This window comes from Carettochelys insculpta, chromosome 3 (assembly GCF_033958435.1).
Source record: "Carettochelys insculpta isolate YL-2023 chromosome 3, ASM3395843v1, whole genome shotgun sequence".
Classification (NCBI taxonomy): Eukaryota; Metazoa; Chordata; order Testudines; family Carettochelyidae; genus Carettochelys; species Carettochelys insculpta.
In genome coordinates, this window is record NC_134139.1 from 167,624,406 (window position 1) to 167,648,918 (window position 24,513).

General features: G+C 42.7%; 1 protein-coding gene across 1 annotated transcript in view; it reads left to right on the plus strand.

The window, feature by feature from the left end:
- The window catches only part of CSMD1 (CUB and Sushi multiple domains 1), a 1,701,396-nt gene that overhangs the window by 1,505,273 nt on the left and 171,610 nt on the right, over window positions 1–24,513 (plus strand). Inside the window, exons 45-48 of the mRNA XM_074989136.1 lie at window positions 4,154–4,234; window positions 4,606–4,719; window positions 22,500–22,688; window positions 24,297–24,443. Coding sequence (XP_074845237.1) covers window positions 4,154–4,234; window positions 4,606–4,719; window positions 22,500–22,688; window positions 24,297–24,443 — 531 coding nt within the window. The remainder of the gene's footprint in view (window positions 1–4,153; window positions 4,235–4,605; window positions 4,720–22,499; window positions 22,689–24,296; window positions 24,444–24,513) is intronic.

A 24,513-nucleotide genomic window follows, 5' to 3' on the forward strand; every position in this document is an offset into this window, starting at 1 on the left:
CATATGCATGTTTTCCCATTCCTGTCCTTAGTGGCTTTTCATGGATCTCAGTCCAGGTTTCCCCTTTGCCAACAGAGGTGGAGTAAATTACACATCTGCCACAATGGGTTGGGGGGGAAAGGGATGAGGATCAATTCCCATTTTGATTTGTTTGCTTTTTAACTTTTGTAACTTGACAAATGGGCATGGGTTTTGGAGGTTATAGGGAGCAGCTTGTTCTTCACTGACCTTGATTTACATGGAAGGAGGAAAATTTCTTGTAATATATGCATTCCTGTCCCTAACTCTGACAACTTTATTATGTAGTTAGTAGCCAGGATTAGGCTTCTAGGCTATCATGAGAGAAAAATCAATTCCTAAATATTCGGAAGAGGTAAAGACAAACTAGGGATATGTCCGCAAAGCATAGTTATTTTGTAATAACACCCATTATGTCAAAATAACTATCGTAGTATCTACGCAACAAAACTGCTATTTCAAAATTATTTTGCAATAGCAGTTGGTGTAGCTATTTGCTGTTTTGAAATAGGGGTTCTTGTAGACAGGGAATAGAGCCTATTTCAAAATAAGCCATCATACTTCTATGATATTCTATTTCAAAATAGCTGAGGGCTATTTCAAAAAAGGAATTTTGTGTGTAGCAGTGTTATTTTAAAATAAGGCTGCTGTGTAGACATACCCTAAAGCTACATCTATACTTGCATTCCTTTTTTGAAAGAGGAATGCAAATGAGGAAAATTGAAAATGCAAACGAATCAATAATTTACATATATTGTGTTTCATTTGCATAATCTATTTTTGGAAGAGATTCTTTCAAAAAAAAAAGCAGTGTGAGGGGGGCTTTTTCAAAAATAAATCCCGTCGTCGAAAGAACCCTTCTTCCTGAAACAAAGTAGAAAGATGGGGTTTCGATAGAGCCCTGTCTACACTGCTGTTTTATGCAAATGAAGTACCAGGTATGTAAATCAGTGCCTCATTTGCATTTTTGATTTCCCTCATTCGCATTCCTCTTTTGAAAGAGGAATGCAAGGGTAGATGTAGCCTAGGTGTCTAGTGCTACAAACATGTTAGTAATTGCAATGATTATTTTCCCAGTGGCTCTGTTCACAGCAGTGAACACTATGGCTAGTAGGATAAGTTTCCTGAGATTACATATCTTTAACAAATTTGAAGAGCTAACAGAAGATAGTTTAGAAGAAAATGGGAACTATTTCACATTTTTAAAATATCCTTATAGTAGCATTGCCTTAGTAGTCATCTGGCTTTCCTGTTCATTTTTGGTAAGTTAAACCAAATATTGGGTGCATCTACACTAGAGCGCTACTTCGAAGTAGCAAGCACAACTTCGAAATAGCGTGCACCGCATCTACACATGCCACGTGCTACTTCAAAATGGAAATTGAAGTTAGGTGCAGAGATGTTGAAGTTGCTATTCCTATGAGAAGATGGGAATAGCGCCTTACTTCGACATATAGGCCGTGTCTACACTAGCCCCAAACTTCAAAATGGCCATGCAAATGGCCATTTCGAAGTTTACTAATGAAGTGCTGAAATACATATTCAGCGCCTCATTAGCATGCGGGCGGCTGCGGCACTTCGAAATTGACGCTGCTTACCGCCACGTGGCTCATCCCAACGGGGCTCCTTTTCAAAAGGACCCCGCCTACTTCGAAGTCCCCTTATTCCTGTGAGCAGATGGGAATAAGGGGACTTGGAAGTAGGCAGGGTCCTTTTGAAAAGGAGCCCCGTCAGGATGAGCCGCGCGGCGGCGAGCCGTGTCAATTTCGAAGTGCCACGGCCGCCCGCATGCTAATGAGGCACTGAATATGTATTTCAGTGCTTCATTAGTAAACTTCGAAATGGCAATTTACATGCCCATTTCGAAGTTTGGGGCTAGTGTAGACATAGCCATAATGTCGAAGTAGGACATGTATAGACGTTCCATGTCACACTATTTCAAAATAGCAGGATCCACCCTGATGGCAATCAGCCTTTAGGTGGAGATGTGCCCTCCAGCTGCTGTGGGGCTCTATGAGCTCTGCACCCAGGTGCTCTTAAAGCCTCAGAGACCCAGAAACCCTGTAGCAGGAAGCTGAGACCATGCAGGCAGCAGCCGTGCCACAAGGTGCCCCTGCACAACCCTCAGAGAGATAAGGGCAGCCAGCCAGCCCCCAAGCACCCCCAGGGCTCCCCCTCTGGGCCATCCCTAGGATCCCAGGCCTTCAGCCAGCAAGGCAGCAAGTGGGGCCCTTCCTGGACTGAGTCCGAGCTCCGTGACCTGCTGGGGCTCTGGGGCAAGGAGGAGGTGCTCTATGTAATGGGGAGCAAGTGGTGGAATACAGCAGCGTTTGCATGGCTGGCTGAGGTCCTGACTGCCTGGTGTCAACATCCCCACACTCCTGACCACGTCGAGTAAAGTTAAGGAGTTGCGGCAGGGTTACACTCAGGCACAGGACTCAGCCAGCTGATCTGGGGCCCCCCTTCAGCTTGCCCCTATTACCGGGAGCTCAGGGCCATCCTGGGCCCCCGGGACACTTCCTTCCCCTGGCCATCCTTGACACCATGGCCAAGGAGTGCCAGCAGGACATGGAGCTGGAGACAGGAGTGGAGGCCAGCCCTGCACCCCCAGGGCCAGGGCCAGGGCCAGGACCTTCTGCCCCACCATCCGAGTGGTCCAGACAGGAGGGAGAGCTGGTAATGCACGTCCCCTCCTGCAGCTCCAGCTGGGCATGGGCTCAATGGGCCTCCCCTGACCATGGCAGTGGACTGTCAGGTACTCAGCCCACAGGGCACACACCCCCAGGGCATGGGGAGGGGCAGCATATGTGACCAGGATCCCCCCACACCCTCAGCAGACCCTCGCCTGCCAGGACCTGGGATGGTGCCATGGCTGTCAGTGCCAAACAGCACCTGCATCCACTGACAGCACTGCACCCAGCCCCCAGGAGGAGGGGCAGGGGGGTGGACCACATGAAAGGGCCGTCCACAGGGACTCTGCACACACTTGTTTCAAAAGAGGCCACTTCTGTCTGTGGATGCTCCCTTTCTGCACCCTTTTTGGTGTAGCTCATCACTACTTCAACGCTGAATGTCAGTGGTGCCGGGCCCGGAGGCTGTGTAGACACTACATGTCCAAGTAACGTATTTCAATATCGCTACTTCGAAATACGCTACTTTGATGTAGCACTCTAGTGTAGACATAGTCATTGAGTCAAAATCAATCCTGGTTTGTTTCAATTGTTTTAAAATGGGAATGAAGTGGACTGACTAATGGGTGTGAGATGCCTATATTTATACTGCCAACAGACATTTTTCATATGGTTATACAAATATTATGCAAAATAACAAGATGGTTAATCATCAGATTTTCACTGATAGACTTAGCTCTTGCAGTTTTGACTGTGCACAGATTTTAAGGTTACTCCACATAGAATCATAGAATCATAGGACTGGAAGGGAAGTTAGTAGATCACCTAGTCCAGCCCCCTGCCTGAAACAGGATCATCCCAGGCATGACTTTGTCAAGCCAGGACTTAAAATCCTCTAAGGATGGAGATTCCACCACCTCTCCAGATAAAGCATTTCAGTGCTTCACCACTCTCCTGGTGAAGTAGATTTTCCTAATATCCAGCCTACACCTCTCCCACTGTAACTTCAGACCATTGCTCCTTGTTCTGCCATCTGTCACTATTGAGAACAGCCTCTCTCCAAGCCCCCCTTCAGGAAGTTGAAGACTGTTGTCAAATCACACTTCTCTCTTCTCTTCTGCAGATTAAATAAGCCCAAATCCATCAGTTTTTCCTCATAGGTCGTGTGCTCCAGCCCCCAATCATTTTTGTTGCCCTCCGTTGGACACGCTCCAATGCATCCACATCCTTTCTATTCTGGGGAGCCCAGAACTAGATGCAATATTCCAGATGAGGCCTCGCCAGTGCTGAAAAGAGGGGAATAATCACTCCTCTATATCTGCTGGAAATGCTTCGCCTGACACACCCCAATATAATATAATATAATATAATATAATATAATATAATATAATATAAAAGGCACATAGTACTCTGTGCACAGTCAGTTGTAGGGTCAGGGCTTTAAATACATTTATAATAAATTTTGTTAAACTAATGATCACTAATATTTAAATTTTGTTTTGTAGCTTATCAGCTAAAGAAGTGCCAGCCTCCTCCAGCCGTTCCACAAGCTGACATACTCACAGAAGATGATGATTTTGAAATAGGTGATACAGTTGTATCTCGTTTGCTTATAAAACCCATGCAACACACTTGGCCATTATGCAACTTTCACTTAAACTCTAGTTAAATTATTGCTAAATCTCATTCTCCTCCAGAGTACATTTCCAAGGTATTCTCAAAGCCTTCACTTCATCCTTAAAATATAATATGATATGGAAATCTTCCCGTTATTCTCGTCTCCTTCCTGACAGGCAACAGGAGATTCTTATTTGTGTTTTCATATTTTGCATTTCTACTTTATTTTATATCATGACTACATACATTTTAAATAGATATCTCATATTTCAAATTTCAAAAGATAATATAGGGGATACTGAGGAATAATTACACAAGTGTCTGTCTTGATCTTTTTTAGGAGACTTTGCCAAATACAAGTGTCATCCTGGTTTCACCCTGGTTGGAAATGATATGTTGACCTGCAAGCTGAATGCACAATTGCAGTTTGAGGGCTCACCCCCATTTTGTGAAGGTAACTATTTCTGTGTTGACTGTACATCAAATTCATTGGTCATTCTTGCTTTTTTCTTTTTTTTCCCCCTTTATACTAAATGGACAAGTCAACAAGATTTTGGAACATTTTAATTTCCTGTGGATTCCATGTCTCTTTAACATAGATGTTTCAAGACATTTCCTCAGCTTGATTTGTAAAGATAAGGAAACAGTTTTTGAACCTGAGGTCTGAGCAGAAACCTAAAATAGTGATTTGAAACCTAAATAAAAATGTCCTTATTTTCAAAGATGTTTAAGGAGCCATTGTTACTTATTTTTTTAGGAGTGGCTACACTTACCAAGTGTTATTATTGAAACATAAGGTATAAGTGAGTTAACATGAGCTAGCATGTTTTGCACCCCAGAGGGAAAACATTATTAAATTTTGGACGGTTTTCTATATTTGCTGGCAAAAAGTTAGTACAAAAATGTAGAAACAAAAAAAGACTGTTTTTTTTAAAGTTATAAAATGCCTTCCTTGATCTCCAGCAAACTTATATAATGAGGGTCTATCGTGGGTAAGAAGTTAACTGTGAACTTTGAAGATAATTTTAGTTTGTGGGAGATTAGAGATCATTCAAAATTCAAACCTTTCACTTTTTTGCAACTTTATATATGGAGAGACATAAGCCCTTCATAATTTCAAAGTGTACATTATTTACAGTAGACATTACTGAAAACTAGGCGCTTATTGTGATACTAAATTAACACCTGTCTGTATATATTACTGAAGTTACTCCAATTTGCACAAGATTACTGATTACCATGTATTTGCTAAAGACATGTGGCTGCAAGTGTATTCATAACTTTAATGTGGTAAACGTTAATTTGTCTCATTTCCTTTGGTCCTCTTGTAAAGGAGATAGAATATAGGGGTTAACCATACACACAAGTAGTAATGATATCCACTACTCGCGCAGAAGAACCTATTTTCTTCTGTCTCCTCTGTGAACCTAGGTGTTTTGCCAGCAATAATCATAGACTTCTGTTTGTCTTGTGCTCACCCAGTGATGTTCTAAATATAGCAAATATCGTATCAGACTCAATACTGCAGTACTGCAAGTGAATATTTTGTAATGGTATTCACTGCAGAATATTTTATGTAAATAAAAATGCTATGTGTCGAATTGTTACATTTAAGTCAATAGAGGCAGGATCATATGACATAGTGGTATGGAGGGGTGTTAGTGTGTATGCACTCATGCACACAAATATTCTTAAAAAGGCATTATTAGAGTGGCAAAGTCAAACACTTAGAAAATGCCAGGAGGTAGGTTGCCAAAGTAGTATCTTAAGTTTTCTTAAAAAAAAAAAAAATGAGTCTGACTGCTCGAAAATCCCCTGAAATTTCATTATGTGACATCACACTGACAGCCAATTCAGTCATTAGCAGCATTTTCTTAAACTCTTTATATCTACCACACAGACCTCTGCAACGTGGGCTAAGGGTGTCAATCTGTGTGGACCAGCACTTGATATGGATGAGACACACTTTGCTAGTGGGCTGCATGGATATTTGCTGTCAGAAGAGGCCTGGTGAGAATCACCGTTCTGGTCTCTGTCTGTTCCAGATTCTGGAGGGCAGTGTGCATTCATGGGCACAGACTCTTTTGCCTATTCCCCCACCCCAGACTTTACCTCTTCTACCTTATTCTTTCCCACCATTTCTTTGTCAGTCCTTTCATTCCTCCATTCCATTCACATTCTTCTCACCAAGCCAGTTCCAGCCTCAACTTCCCAGGCTTCCCATCCCAGTCTCCATGCCTAGACCTGCCTAGTCTCCCTTTCTGTACCCCACACGCAGCTCTCAGTCTGTTTCCCTTCTTGCATTATTCTCCTTGTCCAACAATTGCACAGAGCCCCTTTGTCCTCAGTCTCCTTGTCCAGATTTAACATCTCCACTGGCCTCCAGTCACACTTGCCTATGATGCCCACCCTCATTGGATCCTGTCTTCCTCCCCAGTTTCTTCATTCAAACTCAGCCTTCCTCCTCTCACCTTTCCTCAGTCCTTTTCCCAGTCTCCCTCTCTGCTGGCTCCTTGTGCCGGTCTCTTTGTCCAGCCAGTTCATGGTCTGCCCCAACAAACCAACATCTAGTTTTCTTACTCCTCTAGACCCCAGAGTTTAGATTTGTTTCCTTCCCTCAGGCTCCTTAGCTTAATCTATTCTTCTCCCCCACACCACCAATTCCATTCATCTCCTTTCTGCATTTGAATCAAATAGCTTCCTTCTCCATGCTGTCTGGACCCAACAGGAGGTCACTGAGAACACAGGATAGACCATATCCTTGCAGTTAGTTCTGGTGTTGCACCTTGCCTTTTCTCAGCTCTCTCAACATCCCAGAGTTACAGTTGCTAACACCAGATAGGAAGAAGGGCTTTCGAAAACTGTGGGGGGGGTCCTTTCGGAAGGTCCCGTCTCCACGGGTGGTGCGTGATTTGAAAAGCCGCACTTTCAAATCGCCGCAGTCTCCATTATGCTAATGAGGCGCTGCATATTCATTGCAGCGCCTCATTAGCATCTTTTGAACCCGCTCGTTAACATGACCCTTTCAAAGGGAAGGGGCTTGTGTAGACCCAGCCTTAGGGTGCGTTTACACTGAGCTGAACTGCCGGCAGCTTGATGCAAAGGAGGGCTCTCAAAAATACAAATGGTCATTCATTTACATATTTGCATTGCTAATTTGCATAGTCAGGTGAGATCACCCTTCCAGCAGAGACTGCTGCCAGCAGAAAACAAGCAGTGTAGGTGTGGTTCTGCTGGCAAAAACCCCCTTTGCTGGCAGCCATTTATGCCTGGAAAAATCAGGGTTAAGGGGCTGCCAACCAAGGGGGTTTTGCTGGCAGAACCATGTCTACACTGCTTGTTTTCTGCCAAGAGCAGCCTGTATGTTTGTGTGTATATTCAAATTAATAACATGAATATTCAAACGAGGATATATTTGCATTTTCAAGAGCCCTCCTTTTCATCAAGCTTCCAGCACTATGGCCTAGTGTAGATGCAGCCTTAGCGTTAAGCATTGTAGTCTGTGTAAAGAGTATAACACCTGAGAAGTATTGGTTTGCTATTCACAGTTGTTGGCTGATCTCTTAAAAAGTTGTCAGAAATAGTTGAGTGACAGATCCTTAGTTGATTTGGTGCAATTAGTAGCTTGGGGTTTATTTAAGGACAGTTTTGAATGCACAATCATTTTTAACCATTATTCATGTCATAAATCTATATACATTCATTCTCCATCAGTTATAACATATTTATCAGACAAAATCTTCTTCCATCAGCTGCACTGTGGAATCAGATTTTATCCTCCTGAAAAGGCAGCTTTATGTGTAGTTGCTGACTGATAAAATCTTCTTCATTAATAGCTGCACTTTACTACAACTACCTGAAGTTCTTCTCCCCTTATCTAGCCCTTTCATACTTAACATTGGGAAGAAAATCCAAGGGAATTAATACATGAAAAAGTTGTTTGGAAGCAGTTAGAGTTTATACAAACTCAGATGTAAAAAAAGAAAAAGAAAAAGAAAAAGAAAAAGAAAAAGAAAATAAGTTACACTGTCTAACAGCGCATCATTTTTCTTCTTCAGCTACAAACGCACACCTTACCATTACTGGAACTACAGTACACCCCGTGCTATGTGCTAGAGTTCTAACTCTGCTCTAGTAAGGATCACCACCTGTAGCTAAACTTTGTCATATACTCCATTGCCAAAAATCCCATCTCTCAGCACAACCAACAACATCAACAAGTACTGCTGTTGGGATAATAATCTAAGAAGGGGCGGGGGGCTGCAATTACATGGAAGAGAGGGAAAGTTAAGGTTGCCATATATATTTCATGGTGTATGGCAGAGAAATATGGTGAGTGTCCATTGGTGAAGGAGTAGAAGATATGTACCGGTAGGCTATTTAATTTATTTTTTTAATTTCCTGTCTTCAGAGGGTTTGTATTAGTCATGTTATATGTGTAATGTGGTTTCTATGTGTAAAGGTAAAAAATGAGGTGGCAAAATTTGCAGATGATTCAAAATTGCTTAAGATACTTAAATCCAGAACTGGATTGCAAAAAGTTGTAAAGTGATCTCAAAAAACAGGGTGCCCGCGCAACAAAATGGGAGATGAAACTAAGTGTTGATAAATGCAAAGTAATGCACTTTGGCAAAAACAGTTCCAGCTATACGTACACCATTATGGAGATCGAAATTAGCTGTTTCCACTCAAGAAAGAGACCTTGCAGTTATTGTGGTTACTTCTCTAAGGAGATGTTTTCAAAGTCCAGTGGCAGTCAAAAAAGCTAACAGCCGATTAAGAGAAATAAGTCAGTAGGTATTATAAGGCCACTATATAAATCCATGATAGGCCTACACTTTAAATACATCATACACTTACGGTTGTCCCATTTAAAACATAAATAAGTAGACTTGAAAAGGTACATAGAAGTAAAATCAAAATGAACAAGGTTATGGATTAGCTTCCTTATAAGGAGAGAGAAAGGCCCATAACTGTTAAGCATGGAAAAGAGATGACAGAAGTGGGATAAGGAAGAGGTAAATAGAATCCTGAATAGCGTCAAGAAAGTGAATTAGGAAATGTTATTTAAACTTTGACATAAAACATGAACCAGGCCAGAGGTTTAAAACAAATGATAGGAAATACTTCTTCGCACAGCTTTTGGAACATTTTTGGGGATACTGTGGAGTACAAAAGTACAATTGTGTTAAATAATTAGGTAAGTTAATGGAGGCTACATCCACCAATGTCTATTAGCAGTGCTTTTTTTGTGCCAGTATGGTGAACTGGCACCTTTCTTCAGAGCTCCAAGACCCATCAGCAGCCACAGCTTTGGGAACCCTGAATGCGGGGCAGGAGACCCTGGAATCCCCACGTATGGGAGCCAGCTGGGGCCCAGAGTACCAGCACCTCTTTCTTTATTTTTTTAATAAAATGAAAAGCATTGGCTATTAGCCAAGATGCTCAGAAATGCAACCGTGTGCTCTGGACGTCCCTGAGCCTCAGATTCTTAGAAGGTAGGCATGAATAATGATGAATGGATCACTCAGTTATTGCCCTGTTCCATTCATTGCCTATGAAGCATCTGAAGCATGGCCATTATTAGAAGGCAAGATACTGGGTTAGATTGCTCTTTTGACACAAATATCCTGTTCTTGCCTTTTGTCAAGTGCAAGAGACATCCCAAAGCTTGTATGTGAGCATTCCAGTAGAAGATAAATCATTGACCTGGAGTCTGCTTTTATTCTAAGTGTAGGTTGCTTTATTTCATATACACATCAATCCTGAAATGAGATGGGGAAACAGCATGCATGGCAATCCCTTTTCTGAGAATCTTAGCTTGAAAACTCTACCTCAATCATTGACTTTAATCAAATTCCATGAAGAGCACAAACTCTTCTCCTGCATTCTCTCTTTACTTTGGCTATGGCTACACTATTGTTGCTATCTTGGGATACAAATGTCTCCTGAAATAGCAACTGCAGGGCTAAACACCATGCTCAAAATAGCAGTGCTATTTTGACTGTGGTATTCAGTTTCAACTACCTCTTATCGTGAGACGGCTAGTGGAAACCTCAAAATAGTCCCTTATTTTGAGGTTTGGTACCATTTGGATTGTACTGAGTTCTAAATAAGGTAACTCAAAATACCTTGCACAATTTGCATTGCACAAACTGCATACATTATTTCCACTTACATCTACAGCATAGGCATAGCCTTTGTGTTGCGTACCCAGCTCACAGTGCCTTTAGCTGACTAGAAAGTCCAGCCCCAATGTTTTCAGCACATATAAATAAACAAGCCAGTCCACCAGGAACAAGCACATAATGAAAACACCTACATATGTCAAGTAATGGATGTTGGTTTTAGAACAGGATGAACTTAGTTCAGATGTGAATTTAATTAGGATCTCCTCAGACTCCTTTGTTCCTCTTTCCTTCTTTTTAAATAATAATAATACAGCCATATGAATCAAAATTCAGTTCTGTTTTACACTTCTAAGTCATTTAGTCTGTGCTAGATTAGTCCTGAAATAGTATATGTTTTTGACAGACAGTAAGCAGTATCTGCACCACAAATCCAGCTTTTATTTTCAGTTTACAGAATAACAATAGCTTAAATCTTGGCCATTTCAATAAAATACAAAAGCCTGAAAGAGGAACTGGAAGATTCTTTTCAAAAACATTACAAAGACTTGGAAATCTTCTGATAATGGTTAGTCATCTGTAAAAACCAACAGAGTAACTGGTTTCTTACAATTCTTGCAAATGTTGTATGAGCTGTTGGCTTTCTCTGTGCCCAGCAATATTTGATATTTCTCTGTACTTCGAGATGTTGTGGATGAGTCTCATCAGCTCAGTAGCTGACAGCTTTACCCTGAAGTGTACATAACTTTGGTGAATATCTTGTTTTCCCTGAAATCTTAATAAATGCAATTCAGGTATATTACTTTTAAAAGCAATTATTAAAAGCAATACCTACAATTATTCATTACAGTTCTTGACTGTTTTACATATCAGCTTTTCTAGGTTTGGTCAGTAAAATAAGTATACAGGGCTATCACAGTTTGGGCTGATAGGAAAAAATCACATCATTCACTGATCTTTATCCTGTGAATCAGACCTTTTAGTTCCTTAAATAACACTTATGGCTTTCACTAGAAGATCCATATTAATGAGTAGATTTACACTTCATATTTCCAACATCACACGCAAGAATGCTACATGCACACAAATGGAACATGCATTTTCAGGGGATTACAGGCTGTTGAATAGTGGGTTACTTGCCTTGTTTTATATAAAGCATATTTAAGTGATGCATATTCATATACAGAAATAGAGGGGGTGTATTATCACACTTCCCTGAATAGAAACATTGCTGAAATGGAGCATGTATTTTAGACAAAAGTCCAATTTCATTTTAAAATTGCCAGAACTGACAATCCTCCACAAGTGTTGGTAATTGTTGTAGTAGTTACTTGCAACATCTTTTAAAAACAATTACCTGGTTTTAGTCTGAATTTATCTAGGTTCAGTTTCAACTCACGAGAATTTGTTTTGCTTTTGTTAATTAGTCCAAATAGTCCATTTTCAAATTTGTGTTCCCCATGTAGGTTCTTATAAACTGTGATCATAGTGCACCAGTTTTTTTTTTTAAAAATAACTAGGTTGTGTTTTTGGTTATGTATAGTAGGCACTACTGTCATTTATTTCAATTCCTGAGATGAAAATAAAAACTAATATCAGACTTGCAGTCCCATCCACAAGTGCCACAGGTGAAGACAGCTGCAAATTAATATGCTCTGCTTTTAGTTTTATGTCTCACACATCTCTTTTTCATTGCAGCAGTCCATGAGCTCTTGAAATCTGAAAACACAGCACTACTGACATCAGATTTTGTCATGGGCTAAGAGCTCCCAAGTTCTCATGTCAACACTGCAAGATTGATGGCTGGCCCCAAGAGTGTCTTTGTAATGTTTTCTTGATCTGCCCCCAAAATGAGTTCCAATCTGTAATTCTCTGTAAAGGACTGCTTTCAGTATTCTGGTGACAGACAAATAGAGCACATGATAATGCCTTTTCAGCTGCATAATCACTATAAAAGCTGTAATGCTGGTGATGTTGTAGCACTCAAAGATATTAGGGTTTGAAAGGTAATCTCACCTTTTAATTCCAATTATTTGAGTACATCACGTAGGTGAATTGGTCCATGTATATTATGTGTAACTGATAAATAGTGCATGTATTGCAGTCATGGAGGAGTATGGTGATGATCATGGTGTGATAAATATGAAATTTTGTTTACAGTCTGTATTCTGTTCATTCCAGAGAAAATGCTGAAGTTTTCCAAAGTATTGCTGGCTGCCCCAGTGTGCAGTCCAGTATGATCATCAATCACTGAATTTTGTGAAACAACACACACAAAGTAGCAACAGTTTGCAGTGACCAGGCATGATATATTATCAGTGGACAATTGCAGAAGTTGCAGTACTTTCCGGTGAAGGGTAGATCATGACGTCTTTCTTCTTTAGGCTAATTGTTAAGAAAACATTTTTCAACATACTCAAAAAGCAATCAGTGAGAAACTGAATGTCTTTTAGGATATGGTCCAATGAAGCATACTCATCAGGGAACACCAATTTATGAACAGTTGCCTTCAGAACTTCTGTCTTTGCACGTGGAGTCAGGATATAGTATATGTCATGATCAATATCACTGGTTGCATCTATCAGAACAGCTGCGGAACATGATGCTTATAGTTGGTACAAAAACACAGCCCTGTTTTACTGCACTGAAAACAACAAGAAAAGCTGAGAAGCAGCCATGGCCAAGGACACAAATAATATTCTTGCATGAAAAGTTTTAATAATGTTGACAAAATTTTCAAAGGAATTAAACTTGTGGAGGACTGTCCACCAGCTATCTCATATTAGAGAATCAAAAGTCTTAATAAGATCAACAAAACTACATGTAGATCTTGATACAACTTGTAATGTTTCTCATGAATTTGACAAAGTGCAAAGAATACATCTAAAATAGTACACCTAACACGTTGGCTTTCAGGCAGAATCTTCTCTGCTCAGTGATCAATTAGCTAATTTAGCATGACTTGCAAGAGGGAAAAAAAAGAGACCACTCGTCTGCCCTTTGGCAAAAGTGAATAATGTTGGCAATTTTAAGTTCTTGTGGCATAGCTTCCTTCCTTTTACTGTTTGTGAGATTCCTAGGCAGCTCATGGTCCTCATATCTGTGCAGGGAATACAATCTGGACTCACTTGTTTGTTATTTGCTTTTGAGCTTTCTACACTTCAGGTATCTTCAGCTGAATTGAGAGCTGGTCTTAAATTCGAAATTGTTCAGGATAATCAAACACTGATGCTGACTTGTGGTCTTATTGAAGCGTTCAGCCCATCTTTTCAGAATTTCTCCATGATTGATTGGCAAAAGCAACTCATCTTCATTCCAAATAGGGCTAATGCCATTAGAATTTGGGCTGTATATGGTCTTCAGCTCATCAGTTAGTCTGTCAGATTTTGTAGAATGCATTCTTTGTATGCCCTATTCATTACTTGTGTTGAAATTCTTGTACTAATGAGGCATTGGATACAAGAGTGGGTCAAAAGGAAGCCTCTGTCTCCCTGATGCTGCATTAAAATTTTCTCAGCTGGATGCAACATTTTTAATAGTATAGGGCCTCAGCAAATTATCAATAAAGCCATCATTCCATTTACTTTTTAACAAGGAGTATAAGTAGAGTTTACTTGGTTTATTGTGAGATAAATATAAGTAATTGCTCCAGAAAGCCTGGACACAGCATGAAAAGGTACCTTTTGTTATTATTTTTGTGACAGTTCGTTTCTGTCTCTTTAGAAAGTTGTCTCTGTAGGTGGATTTTTAGTACATGTGAAAGAACTTTCTGCTCTAGGGTAGTAAATTCAGCATTCCAAAGGAATGCTACTTTTGAAGAGTGTGTCTAACATATTCAGACACCAGAACACTGCTTATTATAATTTTAGTGCAGAGCTTAAGCATGTGTAATGGGGATTCATCTTTAGAGCCTCATTATACACCCAGCGAAAACACATGAAAGAACTAAACCAGTGAGCAGATGAGTAACTTCTTCAAATTCCTTCTCTTCTTTATCTATTCCTTGTGATTTTAATATTTGACTGGTGTGGTTAACTGCTAGTTTCTATGCATAAGTGTGTTCTTTCATTTCAATGTATAGCTTCATTTTGAGAACTAAGAAGTCAATTGACATTTCTAAATCTACAAATATTATTAAAAGGTGTTGTCCTTAAAGGGAATGTTTCTGTGTCTCAGAAAGAAACAACTACAAGTCACTCTTGTTACTGTCTTAAAATAACCCAAACCACTCTTTTTCTCTTAGTTGTACAAGTTCTATCAAAATATCAGTCTCCCATGAATTTAAACAGAGTTTAGCTGCGTCTACACATGCCGGCTACTTCGAAGTAGCCGCACCAACTTCAAAATAGCGCCCACCATGTCTACACATGGTGAGCGCTATTTTGAAGTTGAAATTGACGTAAGGCGGCGAGACATCGAAGTCACTATCCCCAACAGGAGATGGGAATAGCACCCTACTTCGACGTTGAACGTCGAAGTAGGGCACGTGTAGACAATCCGCATCCCGCAACATCGAAATAGCGGGGTCCGCCATAGTGGCCATCAGCTGAGAGGTTGAGAGATGCTCTCTCCAGCCCCTGCGGGGCTCTATGGTCACTGTGTGCAGCAGCCCTTAGCCCAGGGCTTCTGGCTGCTGCTGCTGCAGCTGGGGATCCATGATGCATGCACAGGGTCTGCAACCAGTTGTTGGCTCTGTGGAGCTTGTGCTGTTTAGTGCAAGTGTGTCTGGGAGGGGCCCTTTAAGGGAGCGGCTAGCTGTTGCCCGGGAAGTGCTAGTCCGCCCTGTGACCCTGTCTGCAGCTGTTCCTGGCACCCTTATTTCGATGTGGGCCGCTTTGGCGTGTAGACGCTCCCCTGCAGCACCTACTTCGATGTGGTGCTGCCCAACGTCGATGTTGAACGTTGACGGCACCAGCCCTGGAGGACGTGTAGACGCTATTCATCCAAATAGCTTATTTCGATTTTGCTACATCGAGATAAACTATTTCAATGTAGCATACACGTGTAGACGTAGCTTTTGTGTGACAAATTCCACTCAGGAAAAAAAAATCCCATTTATATCAGCCTGATTATCAAAGCTGACTTTCTTGATGCTTCTTGTAGTAAATGGTTCACTTCCCTCTCCCCAGTCCCACCATTATCTCTGCTTTTGGTTTTGACTTACCATTTCCGTGTAAGGCAATTTTGAGGAGTAAAGGGATTTCAAAGTATCCCAAGCACTTCGAAGTACCTGCCGGTTAGCTGCAGCTACATGCAAGACAGCACTTTGAAGACTGCCACTTCAAAGTTGCCACAGGTGTGAATTAGCTTAATGAAGTGCTGCATATGCACTGCAGCACTTCATTAGTATTCTCCTGATAGCCTACTTACCATGCTTCCTTCAAAGTTGGGAGCTTGTGTAGACACAGCATTAGGGTCTACACAACACATCCGCTATTTTGAAATATTTATGAAATAGCAGTTGGGTAATTTTGAAATAGGTAAATCTCATTCCATAAGGAATAGTGCCCATTTCAAAATAGCTATTTCAAAATAGGGACTGTGTAGACATGGAATAGACCTTGTTTCAAAACAAGCCATAGTGAGTTCAGTGGCTCTATTTTGAAATAGGCTTTATTGTGTGTAGACACTCTATTTTGAAATAGCTGAGGGCTGTTTCAAAATTCATTTTGGCCTCATCTACATTACAGTGGTCTTCTGAAAGATGATCTTCTGGATGATCTATTCTAGAAGATTCTCTTCCAGAAGATAACATCTTCACATAAAAAGCGGATCAAAAGAGCCGTCTGATCTTTCTAAAGAGTGTCCACACAGCCATATGCGCTCTTTTGAAAGACCAGGGCCAGAAACACCTTGGATGGGGTGGCACAGCTGGCAAGCCCTTCTGGGAGCTCCAGCCAGGCACTCCCTTCAAGGACCCCTCCCAAACACCCCTTCCCTGCACACACTGCTGAGCCCTGCTGTGCTCCACTCAGCCAAGCGGAGCCTGTCTATGGCCCTGAAACTCACAGCCAAGAACCATGGATGTCCAGGAGCCCAAACCCACATGCTCATCCTGGCTGGACTCGGTGGCAGAGACCTGGCCCTGGGGACCCCACCCATTATGGTCCTGGCCATGGCACACCCTGCCCCTGGGCCCTCTGGACCCTCTGGACCTACCTGCCCAGCTCTGACTGGTGGAACCAGTTGGTTCTGGGCTGGTAGCATGATGTGCAGTGGCTGCAGAATGGTGGCTGCATGCAGAAGGAAACAGTCCCATTGCTCCACAGCTGGTCTGTCCCTGCCTTCCAGCACGAGGACACACCCACATGTGCCTTGCCCTGGCCCTGTCAAGGTGTCCAGCCACCGTAACTTCAAAGCTGGCCACTCTGTGGGGAACCAGGACAGGGTGGGCAGGTCACCATCCCTGATGTTAGGGCAGGGAAGCATAATCTAGGGAGACTATGACCCCCTGCCCCTCGACACAGGCCCACTGACTGAAGGGCAGCACACCAGGGAGCCGGGGGCTCGAGGGTGAGTGGGATACCACGAGACTCTTGTGCATGGTGGGGGGTGTGGACTATCCCCACAGCTGTGGCCCTTGCAGCTATGCACAAACCACCCAGACCCCATACAGCAGCCACTTGAAATCTGTCTTACCCAGGCATACTATCACATTGAGGCTACGTCTACACGTGCAGCCAACATCGAAATAGGCTATTTCGATGAATAACGTCTACACGTCCTCCAGGGCCGGCAACTTCGATGTTCAACTTCGACGTTGCTCAGCCCAACATCGAAATAGGCGCAGCGAGGGAACGTCTACACGTCAAAGTAGCACACATCGAAATAGGGATGCCAGGCACAGCTGCAGACAGGGTCACAGGGCGGACTCAACAGCAAGCCGCTCCCTTAAAGGGCCCCTCCCAGACACAGTTGCACTAAACAACACAAGATACACAGAACTGACAACTGGTTGCAGACCCTGTGCCTGCAGCATAGATCCCCAGCTGCCTCAGAAGCAGCCAGAAGCCCTGGGATAAAGGCTGCTGCCCACGGTGACCATAGAGCCCCGCAGGGGCTGGAGAGAGAGCATCTCTCAACCCCCCAGGTGATGGCCGCCATGAAGAACCCAGCAATTTCGACGTTGCGGGACGCGGATCGTCTACACGGTCCCTACTTCGACGTTGAACGTCGAAGTAGGGCGCTATTCCTATCTCCTCATGAGGTTAGCGACTTCGACGTCTCGCCGCTTAACGTCGAAGTTAACTTCGAAATAGCGCCCGACGCGTGTAGACGTGACGGGCGCTATTTCGAAGTTGGTGCTGCTACTTCGAAGTAGCGTGCACGTGTAGACGCAGCTTGAGTGTGCCATCAGCTGCTTGAGGATGCAGATCAGGAGCCTCCCCATGTACCTTGTGTCAAGGTTGACAACATTCCCCAGGTGGTAGGAGCATGCTGTGCTCTCCACAACCCTATGGGGGCCAGGAACAACACCATCCCCACAGGGTGGAGGACGGAGGCCAGCCCTGGGTGGGACCAGCCTGATGTGGCTCTGGACCAACAGGCCCACCACGACATGCCCCAGATCTGGAAGGCCCTCCAGGAGAGAGTCACCTATGGGCCCCAGAGACCCTCCCTTAGGCAACTGCAGAGGCCATGCCCCATCCCTCCCATAAACCTTCCATCACATCCATATCACCCACTGCCCCACCAATAACAAGGGACACAGGGGAGCTGAAAAAATAAACAATGTTATCAAATAAACCCAAACTTTAGCAACAAGGAACCCAACATGTGAACTATTTACTGGGGTAACTATATACATTGGGGGACTGGGACACAGGGTAGGGCACCTGGATTTGGAGGGGGTGATCAGGCAAAGGGATGGGGGGGTCTTAGAACTCTATGGGGGTTGGGGGCCATGACCCTTGGCACCCGTACCCACCCCTGGTCCGGGGTCCCCATTGAGGTTGGGACAGGGCCAAGAGATCAAGAAGATAGTGATGTTGGATGGGGTCAGTGGGGTTGGGCTTGGCTAGTGGGACAGGGGATGCTGCGGGGCTGGGAGAGCCACCTCTGCAAGGCCCACCATACCTAGGAGCTAGAGGCCAAGTCCCCTAAGGTGCCAGAAGGGAGGTTGGGCAGTAGTAGGATGATGAAGTCTGGCTGGAAGGCAGCAGGGGGGAGGTAAGAGTAGTGGCTAGGGAAGTTCTTGGGCGGGTTGGGTCTGGAGGCTGGCCCATAAGTCCCACAAGGGCCCTGCTGATGGACTGCAGGGTCACCAGCAGCTCATCCCACATGTTCTGCAAACAGGCTTGCTCAACCTTATCCAGCCATTGCTGCTGCTCCACTAGCTGGTTCTGGAGGCAAAGGGCAGCTGTGCTGGCATCAGACTCGTCGTCCCTTGTGTGGTGCCGTGACCACTGACCATGGGTCTGACCAGGCACTGGTAGTGGGTGTACCCTAGCACTCTCCATGACCACTGCTCCCAGACTTGCCATCCCAACAGAACCAGGAAAGGTGCTTGGCCTCTCCTGGCTCTTGGATGATGTGGATGGAAGGGGTGAGAGATGTCCCATCAACCCCATGGTCCAGCCCCAAGAGCCATGGCCCTGGCCCTGGCCCTGGACCCTGTGGACAGTGGTCCCCACCCCAGGGCAGAGGGAGAGGGATATCCTGGTAGCAGTGGCATGTGTTCCCTTCATGGTGGGCCCTGCCATCCATGGACCCTGTGCTCCGTTGGAGAGGGGAATCAACAGTATGGGCCCCCTGTCCTCCCCAGGGAATAAGCTAGCAGGAAAGGGAGGCAGTCTGGGCACACAAGGGTCCCTGCATGAGAAGTGGGTGCACTGGGTATGTCGTGGCCCCAGTAGGCTCCCCTGCATGGTTGTGACTTGCAGTGCTACCACAGATGATGGTGCTGACTGCAACCTGTGGTTGTGTCCCCATGCCTGCATGCTGGTGGCATACCCCTCAGGGCTGCACCATCATCCAAGTGTCTGGTCCATTCCCAGCCATGGCAGGACCCCCACCCCTGGGGTGTGTGACATGCCTGGCACTTACTGGAGGCCTCTTGCTAATGTTGGGAGATGCAGAGGTTAATATTGTCTGACTGGATGTCTCTGAAGGGATGGTGATGACCAGGACCCCATTGGAGGACCCACCATCAAAGAGGTTTTAAGTATGCAAATGTGTTGAAAATTAAAAAAAAATGAAAACAAAGCATGAGAGTGCTTTACAATCAAACAACAAATTCAGAGGAAGCTAGGGGAAGGTGAGGAAAGAGAGGGAAAATAAGTGGAGGAGAGGCCTACAGAAGAAGACATCAAAGAGGACAGGAAAGTGAATAAAAGACAGCATGCAAACTATATTTCTTGGTATCTTAATTTGTTTTAATAAATTTTGCACTGACATACTGAAGTGGATTGGACAACTCACAGCCAACTCCTATCAGTTAGAGAGAGGAAATATGCTATTAAATACAAACATTACCTGAGTCACTTGGTATATTGTTTTGGCCCATAGATAGTGAAATATGAGTGTGACAGGGTATTGGGTTGTGGGACCCAACATGAGGGTGCAAGTATATTCTGTTGATAATCTATTAGCTTCAGTTTAGCAGGATAAAATGTGAATACTCTCTTAAGTCCCTGTTCTGGGAGGACTTGACAAGGGCAGATCCCATTTATTTCAGTGTTGCTCCATGTGGATGCAGGAGTCTGTCTCCACAAAGTCACTTGTCATATTTGCATGACATTTTATAGAATAAAAACACAGTCTCCAAATAGTTTACAATCCAGTGTGTGTCTAAGACAAGGATAAATCAGAAGTGATTATTATTTAAGGGCAAGGGAAATGACTCTATCTCCTGCTCAGCCACCTGTGCTATCCAACTGCAGTTATAGTCCTTTACTGTCCAGGAACGCACAGAGAGGGCTTCATGTGTCCCACTTCCCACTGGACACCCATGGGGTGGCAAGACACAGCGTGGCCCATGAACTAGTAACAACTATTGTAAGTAACATCAAACTGATATATTAGCTATATTTTCAAGAAATATGGGGGAAATGAATATTAAATTGTGCATGTAATTTACGTGACTGATTACTGTGGTTTCAAGCATGGTCACAACAATATGTAAATGACATATTACCCATCCAAAATAATCCTCTTGCTTATTTACTGCAATGACATGTAAAATATTAAAAATTTCATTATATTTCATACAGAGAAGCTTTTTTCTCTCCCAGCAAAGGCACAGAGTTGGGGTAAAATGCTGCTGTCAACAGATTCTGTCAACAAAAAGCTGTGTGGATGCTGTGGGGGACCTTATCTCAATAGAGAGGGCATCCAGAACAATGGGCATCCCTGTCTGCTGTGCTTCCGGGTACCTGTGTTGTTGAGAGAGTAGCTGGGCATTTGTGTGTGGCTGAACTCTGTGGATAGAAATTTTATTGGGAAGTCTCTTCTGAAAGTGAATTCTGTCAACAGATAACTGTAATGTAACTATAGCCTAAGAGAAATTGCTACAGATCGTAACTCCCCTGGCCCTTGTTTCATTTAAAATCCTTCAAGACGCAGCTGATCTTTTCTCCATCTTGGGCCTAATAGCTTCTTATCCCCAGAGTTCTTTGTTATCAGGTTTCTTCATGTGTATCCTCTTATGGTGGGAAGGCAATTTTAAAGGGCAGTTGAAGATGATCATTGATTGTGTTCCACTTCTTAAATAAAACAAAAAAGCTGCCATGTAGTACTTTAAAGACTAACAAAATTATTTTTAGATGGTGAGCCTTTTGTGGGGCAGACCCACTTCTTCAGATTTGGAGATAGTGCTGTAGTGGAAATAGTACTGTCTCTAGATCTGAAGAAGTGGATCTGCCCCATGAAAGTTCATCACCTAATAAGTTATTTTGTTAGTCTTTAAAGTGCTACATGACTGCTTTTTTGTTAAGATACAGACTAACACAGCTACCTCTCTGTTATTACTCCTTAAATAGAATTTCCACCGGCTGTGAACTCTTTGTTTAGCTCTCCACATCCCCATCTCAAAAAAACATAATCACGATGGATTCCAGCAACAAGTGGCATGGTCAAATGTCTTTGCGGAGTCAGCCATAGTTTGGGCTTAGTGGAAAAACAAAACCATTCACAGATTGTTGTTCTGAACACCCTTAAGCCTCTTAAGCACCATTAATGACTCTCACTATAGATTCTATTTTAATAAGTAGGTTTACACTTCATATATCTAACCTCACATATACAAGAATGATGCATACACACAAAGAGAATATATATATTCAGGGGATCACAGACTCTTGAATGATAGGTTACTTTACCTATTTTGCATAAAGTATATTCAAGTTATACATATTCATATTCAGAATCATATTTCCATCAAAATATGGAGGCAAAGTAGTACAAGCATAGTTTGACTGTTACATGGCATGGGCAAAAGTTGGCAGGATGGGTCAAATTCATGGGGTTTGCATGTATGGGTACTCCTTGGACAGTGACCTCTCCATCCATGAATGAGGAATGATTGGGGCAGCAATGGAAGGCTGAGGAATGCAGAGCTTTTTCCTGCAGTGGGCGATTCCTCAGGCTTAGCTGTCCCTTTCAGGGGAAGCGGGAGTTCTGTGGAGACTCAGGGCAGGGGCTTGGGAGATGTGGTGGTACCTCACAGCTGGGAGTGTGACTACAGTGTTTGCCTGTTTGCTGCATCCCCAGGGCTGGCCAGGGCAGTGGGAACCACACTGCCTGGCCACCTGAGCTCTAGACCTGGCCAGGGTGGCAGGGATCATCCTGCCCAGCCACAACAGCACCGCGGTGTGCAGCTGGGAATGATCTGCCCAGATGCTTGAACACCAGGGCTGTGGTCTGGGTGCACTGAGGCCACAGTGCCCAGGGTGCAGACAGCATCCAGAACCCTGTCTGCAGCCAATTACTCTTTTACCAGTATGCCAGCCCTTTGAAAGTATCCCCATGTTTAGTGTATCACGATAGTATGATTTAAAGGCACCAAAATCTGAAAATTTATGCTGAAGTCTTCATTTATAAATCTGAAAAATACTAAAGGTTATGAAAAGGCAAACACAGTATTTACTTAATTTTTATTTTTATTTAGCACAATGCCCAGACAATGAGATACTTACAGAATCATCCGGCGTGATCCTCAGTCCCGGTTACCCAGGCAACTACCCCAATTCTCAGACCTGCTCCTGGACTATTAAAGTTGAACCAAGCCATAACATCTCTATTTTTGTAGAAATGTTTCAGAGTGAAAAACAGTTTGATGAACTGGAGATATTTGATGGTAAGGATTATTTAACTATCATATAAAGGGACACAATCAATGTAGATATGAGACAAACCCAATTTTCAGAATGCTGGTGCCATCAGACAAAGGTGTGTTTGGAGCATCCAATTGACTAATTTGCTTTAAGATAAGATTTGGTACCCAGTGGGTTTTTTTCAATTATAATATTTTTGAAAAATCAGTTGATTAATTTTCATAGGACTGTCCTGTTAGAGACATTTAAAAATGCAAATTTGAGTTGAAACTTTATTTTATCTTTAAAGAAATTTGATAAATGACTTTATTATTTCACTGTGAGCCTAACTCTTGAAAAAATTGTATCATTAGATCCCCATAAATTACACCTTAGATTATTGCCATCTGAGTTTAGATAATAGTGGAGGAGTTGTTTTACTATTTTGGGGGCATATTCTGTGCTGAGAAATCACATGCAACTTTTGAAAATCATGTGTGAACATTTGAGCACAAAATTCAGCACATCATCTTTGTAATGTTGCCATTCTTGTTCAGACAATTCTCTTGGACTGAAATACCATTTGTTTATATTATATTTAAGGTCCAAGCACTTTCTTACCAGACATCAAGTCCATTCCCTTTATATCATAGAAGAAAGTGAGTCACAACTCTTGAGTACATCCGGGAAAGATGATTTCACAGATTCTTTTCTCTTTGTTCTCACAAAATGTTACTAGTGTTACCTAAACTATTTTCTCCTGCTCAGTTTAAGCTGATTAACGATTATTGTGCTGTCTTTGACTAATGAGGACAATTGGTCCAAGACTACATCCTAACATACTTTTATATATTTGGAGATTGTTCTCATGTCTACCTTTATTGTGTAAGAACACTGTAAGGCACAACTGATTAATAGACACTTTGGACATATTCTCATCATTTTCCCAAGACACCCCAAAGGATATTCATCATTATCAAATGGTTTAAAGTGTTTTGCTGTAAATGTAAAATTCACATTTTTTATCAATTGATCTTTTAATATCTACAGTTATTATAACAAATATTCATCAGCAATTTGCCATGTTTTATTATAAAAACAAAACATTTTCAAATTGCCAGTTTTCTCTTTGTAAGCTTCCCCTGTGCTGAGGAAGAGGTAATTTGTGGGGCACATCTATTAAGATTCTTTATATCTTCTCGGTACTCAGCACACATCTTCCCTGGACTTTCCCCTTGGCTTGAGCAATGTGTTTGTTTTCTTTAAAAAACATACAATTGAGAATGAGGAATGCTCCTGATGTAATTCTTTCTTGTTTTACTCACTAACTGAATCCAACTATTGACACTCAGTTGGGGTGGTAGGGTTGGGGGGGAGGTGGGAGGATAATATAATTACCAACTGTCAGTCTTAGACACATTTTCTAGCATTTCTTCTTTGGGGAGTAAAGATGCTTTTGACAAAATTCATCTCCCTTACAACTCTGTGGAAGTCAATGGAGTTATACTAGGAATGATTTGTGGTCATTTTCTTTCATTTAAGCTCTACTTGTAGCACTAGAAGCATTAAGCTTAGCTCAAAAGTCTTTTGTCACTAGTCTGTATCATACTACATTATTTTTTAATTAACATGCATTTTCCCTGATTCTAAAGGTTCTTCTGGGCAAAGCCCTTTGTTGGTTTCTTTAAGTGGAAATCACACTGGACAACTAAACTACACAAGCCGAAATAATCAGCTATATCTTCGCTGGTCAACTGACCATGCAACCAGTAAAAAGGGATTCAAGATACGTTACTCAGGTCAGTAACTGTTACATGCGTGTATTAAATTATGCTTTGTTTACACAAAGTGATTGGTAACAATTTAAGA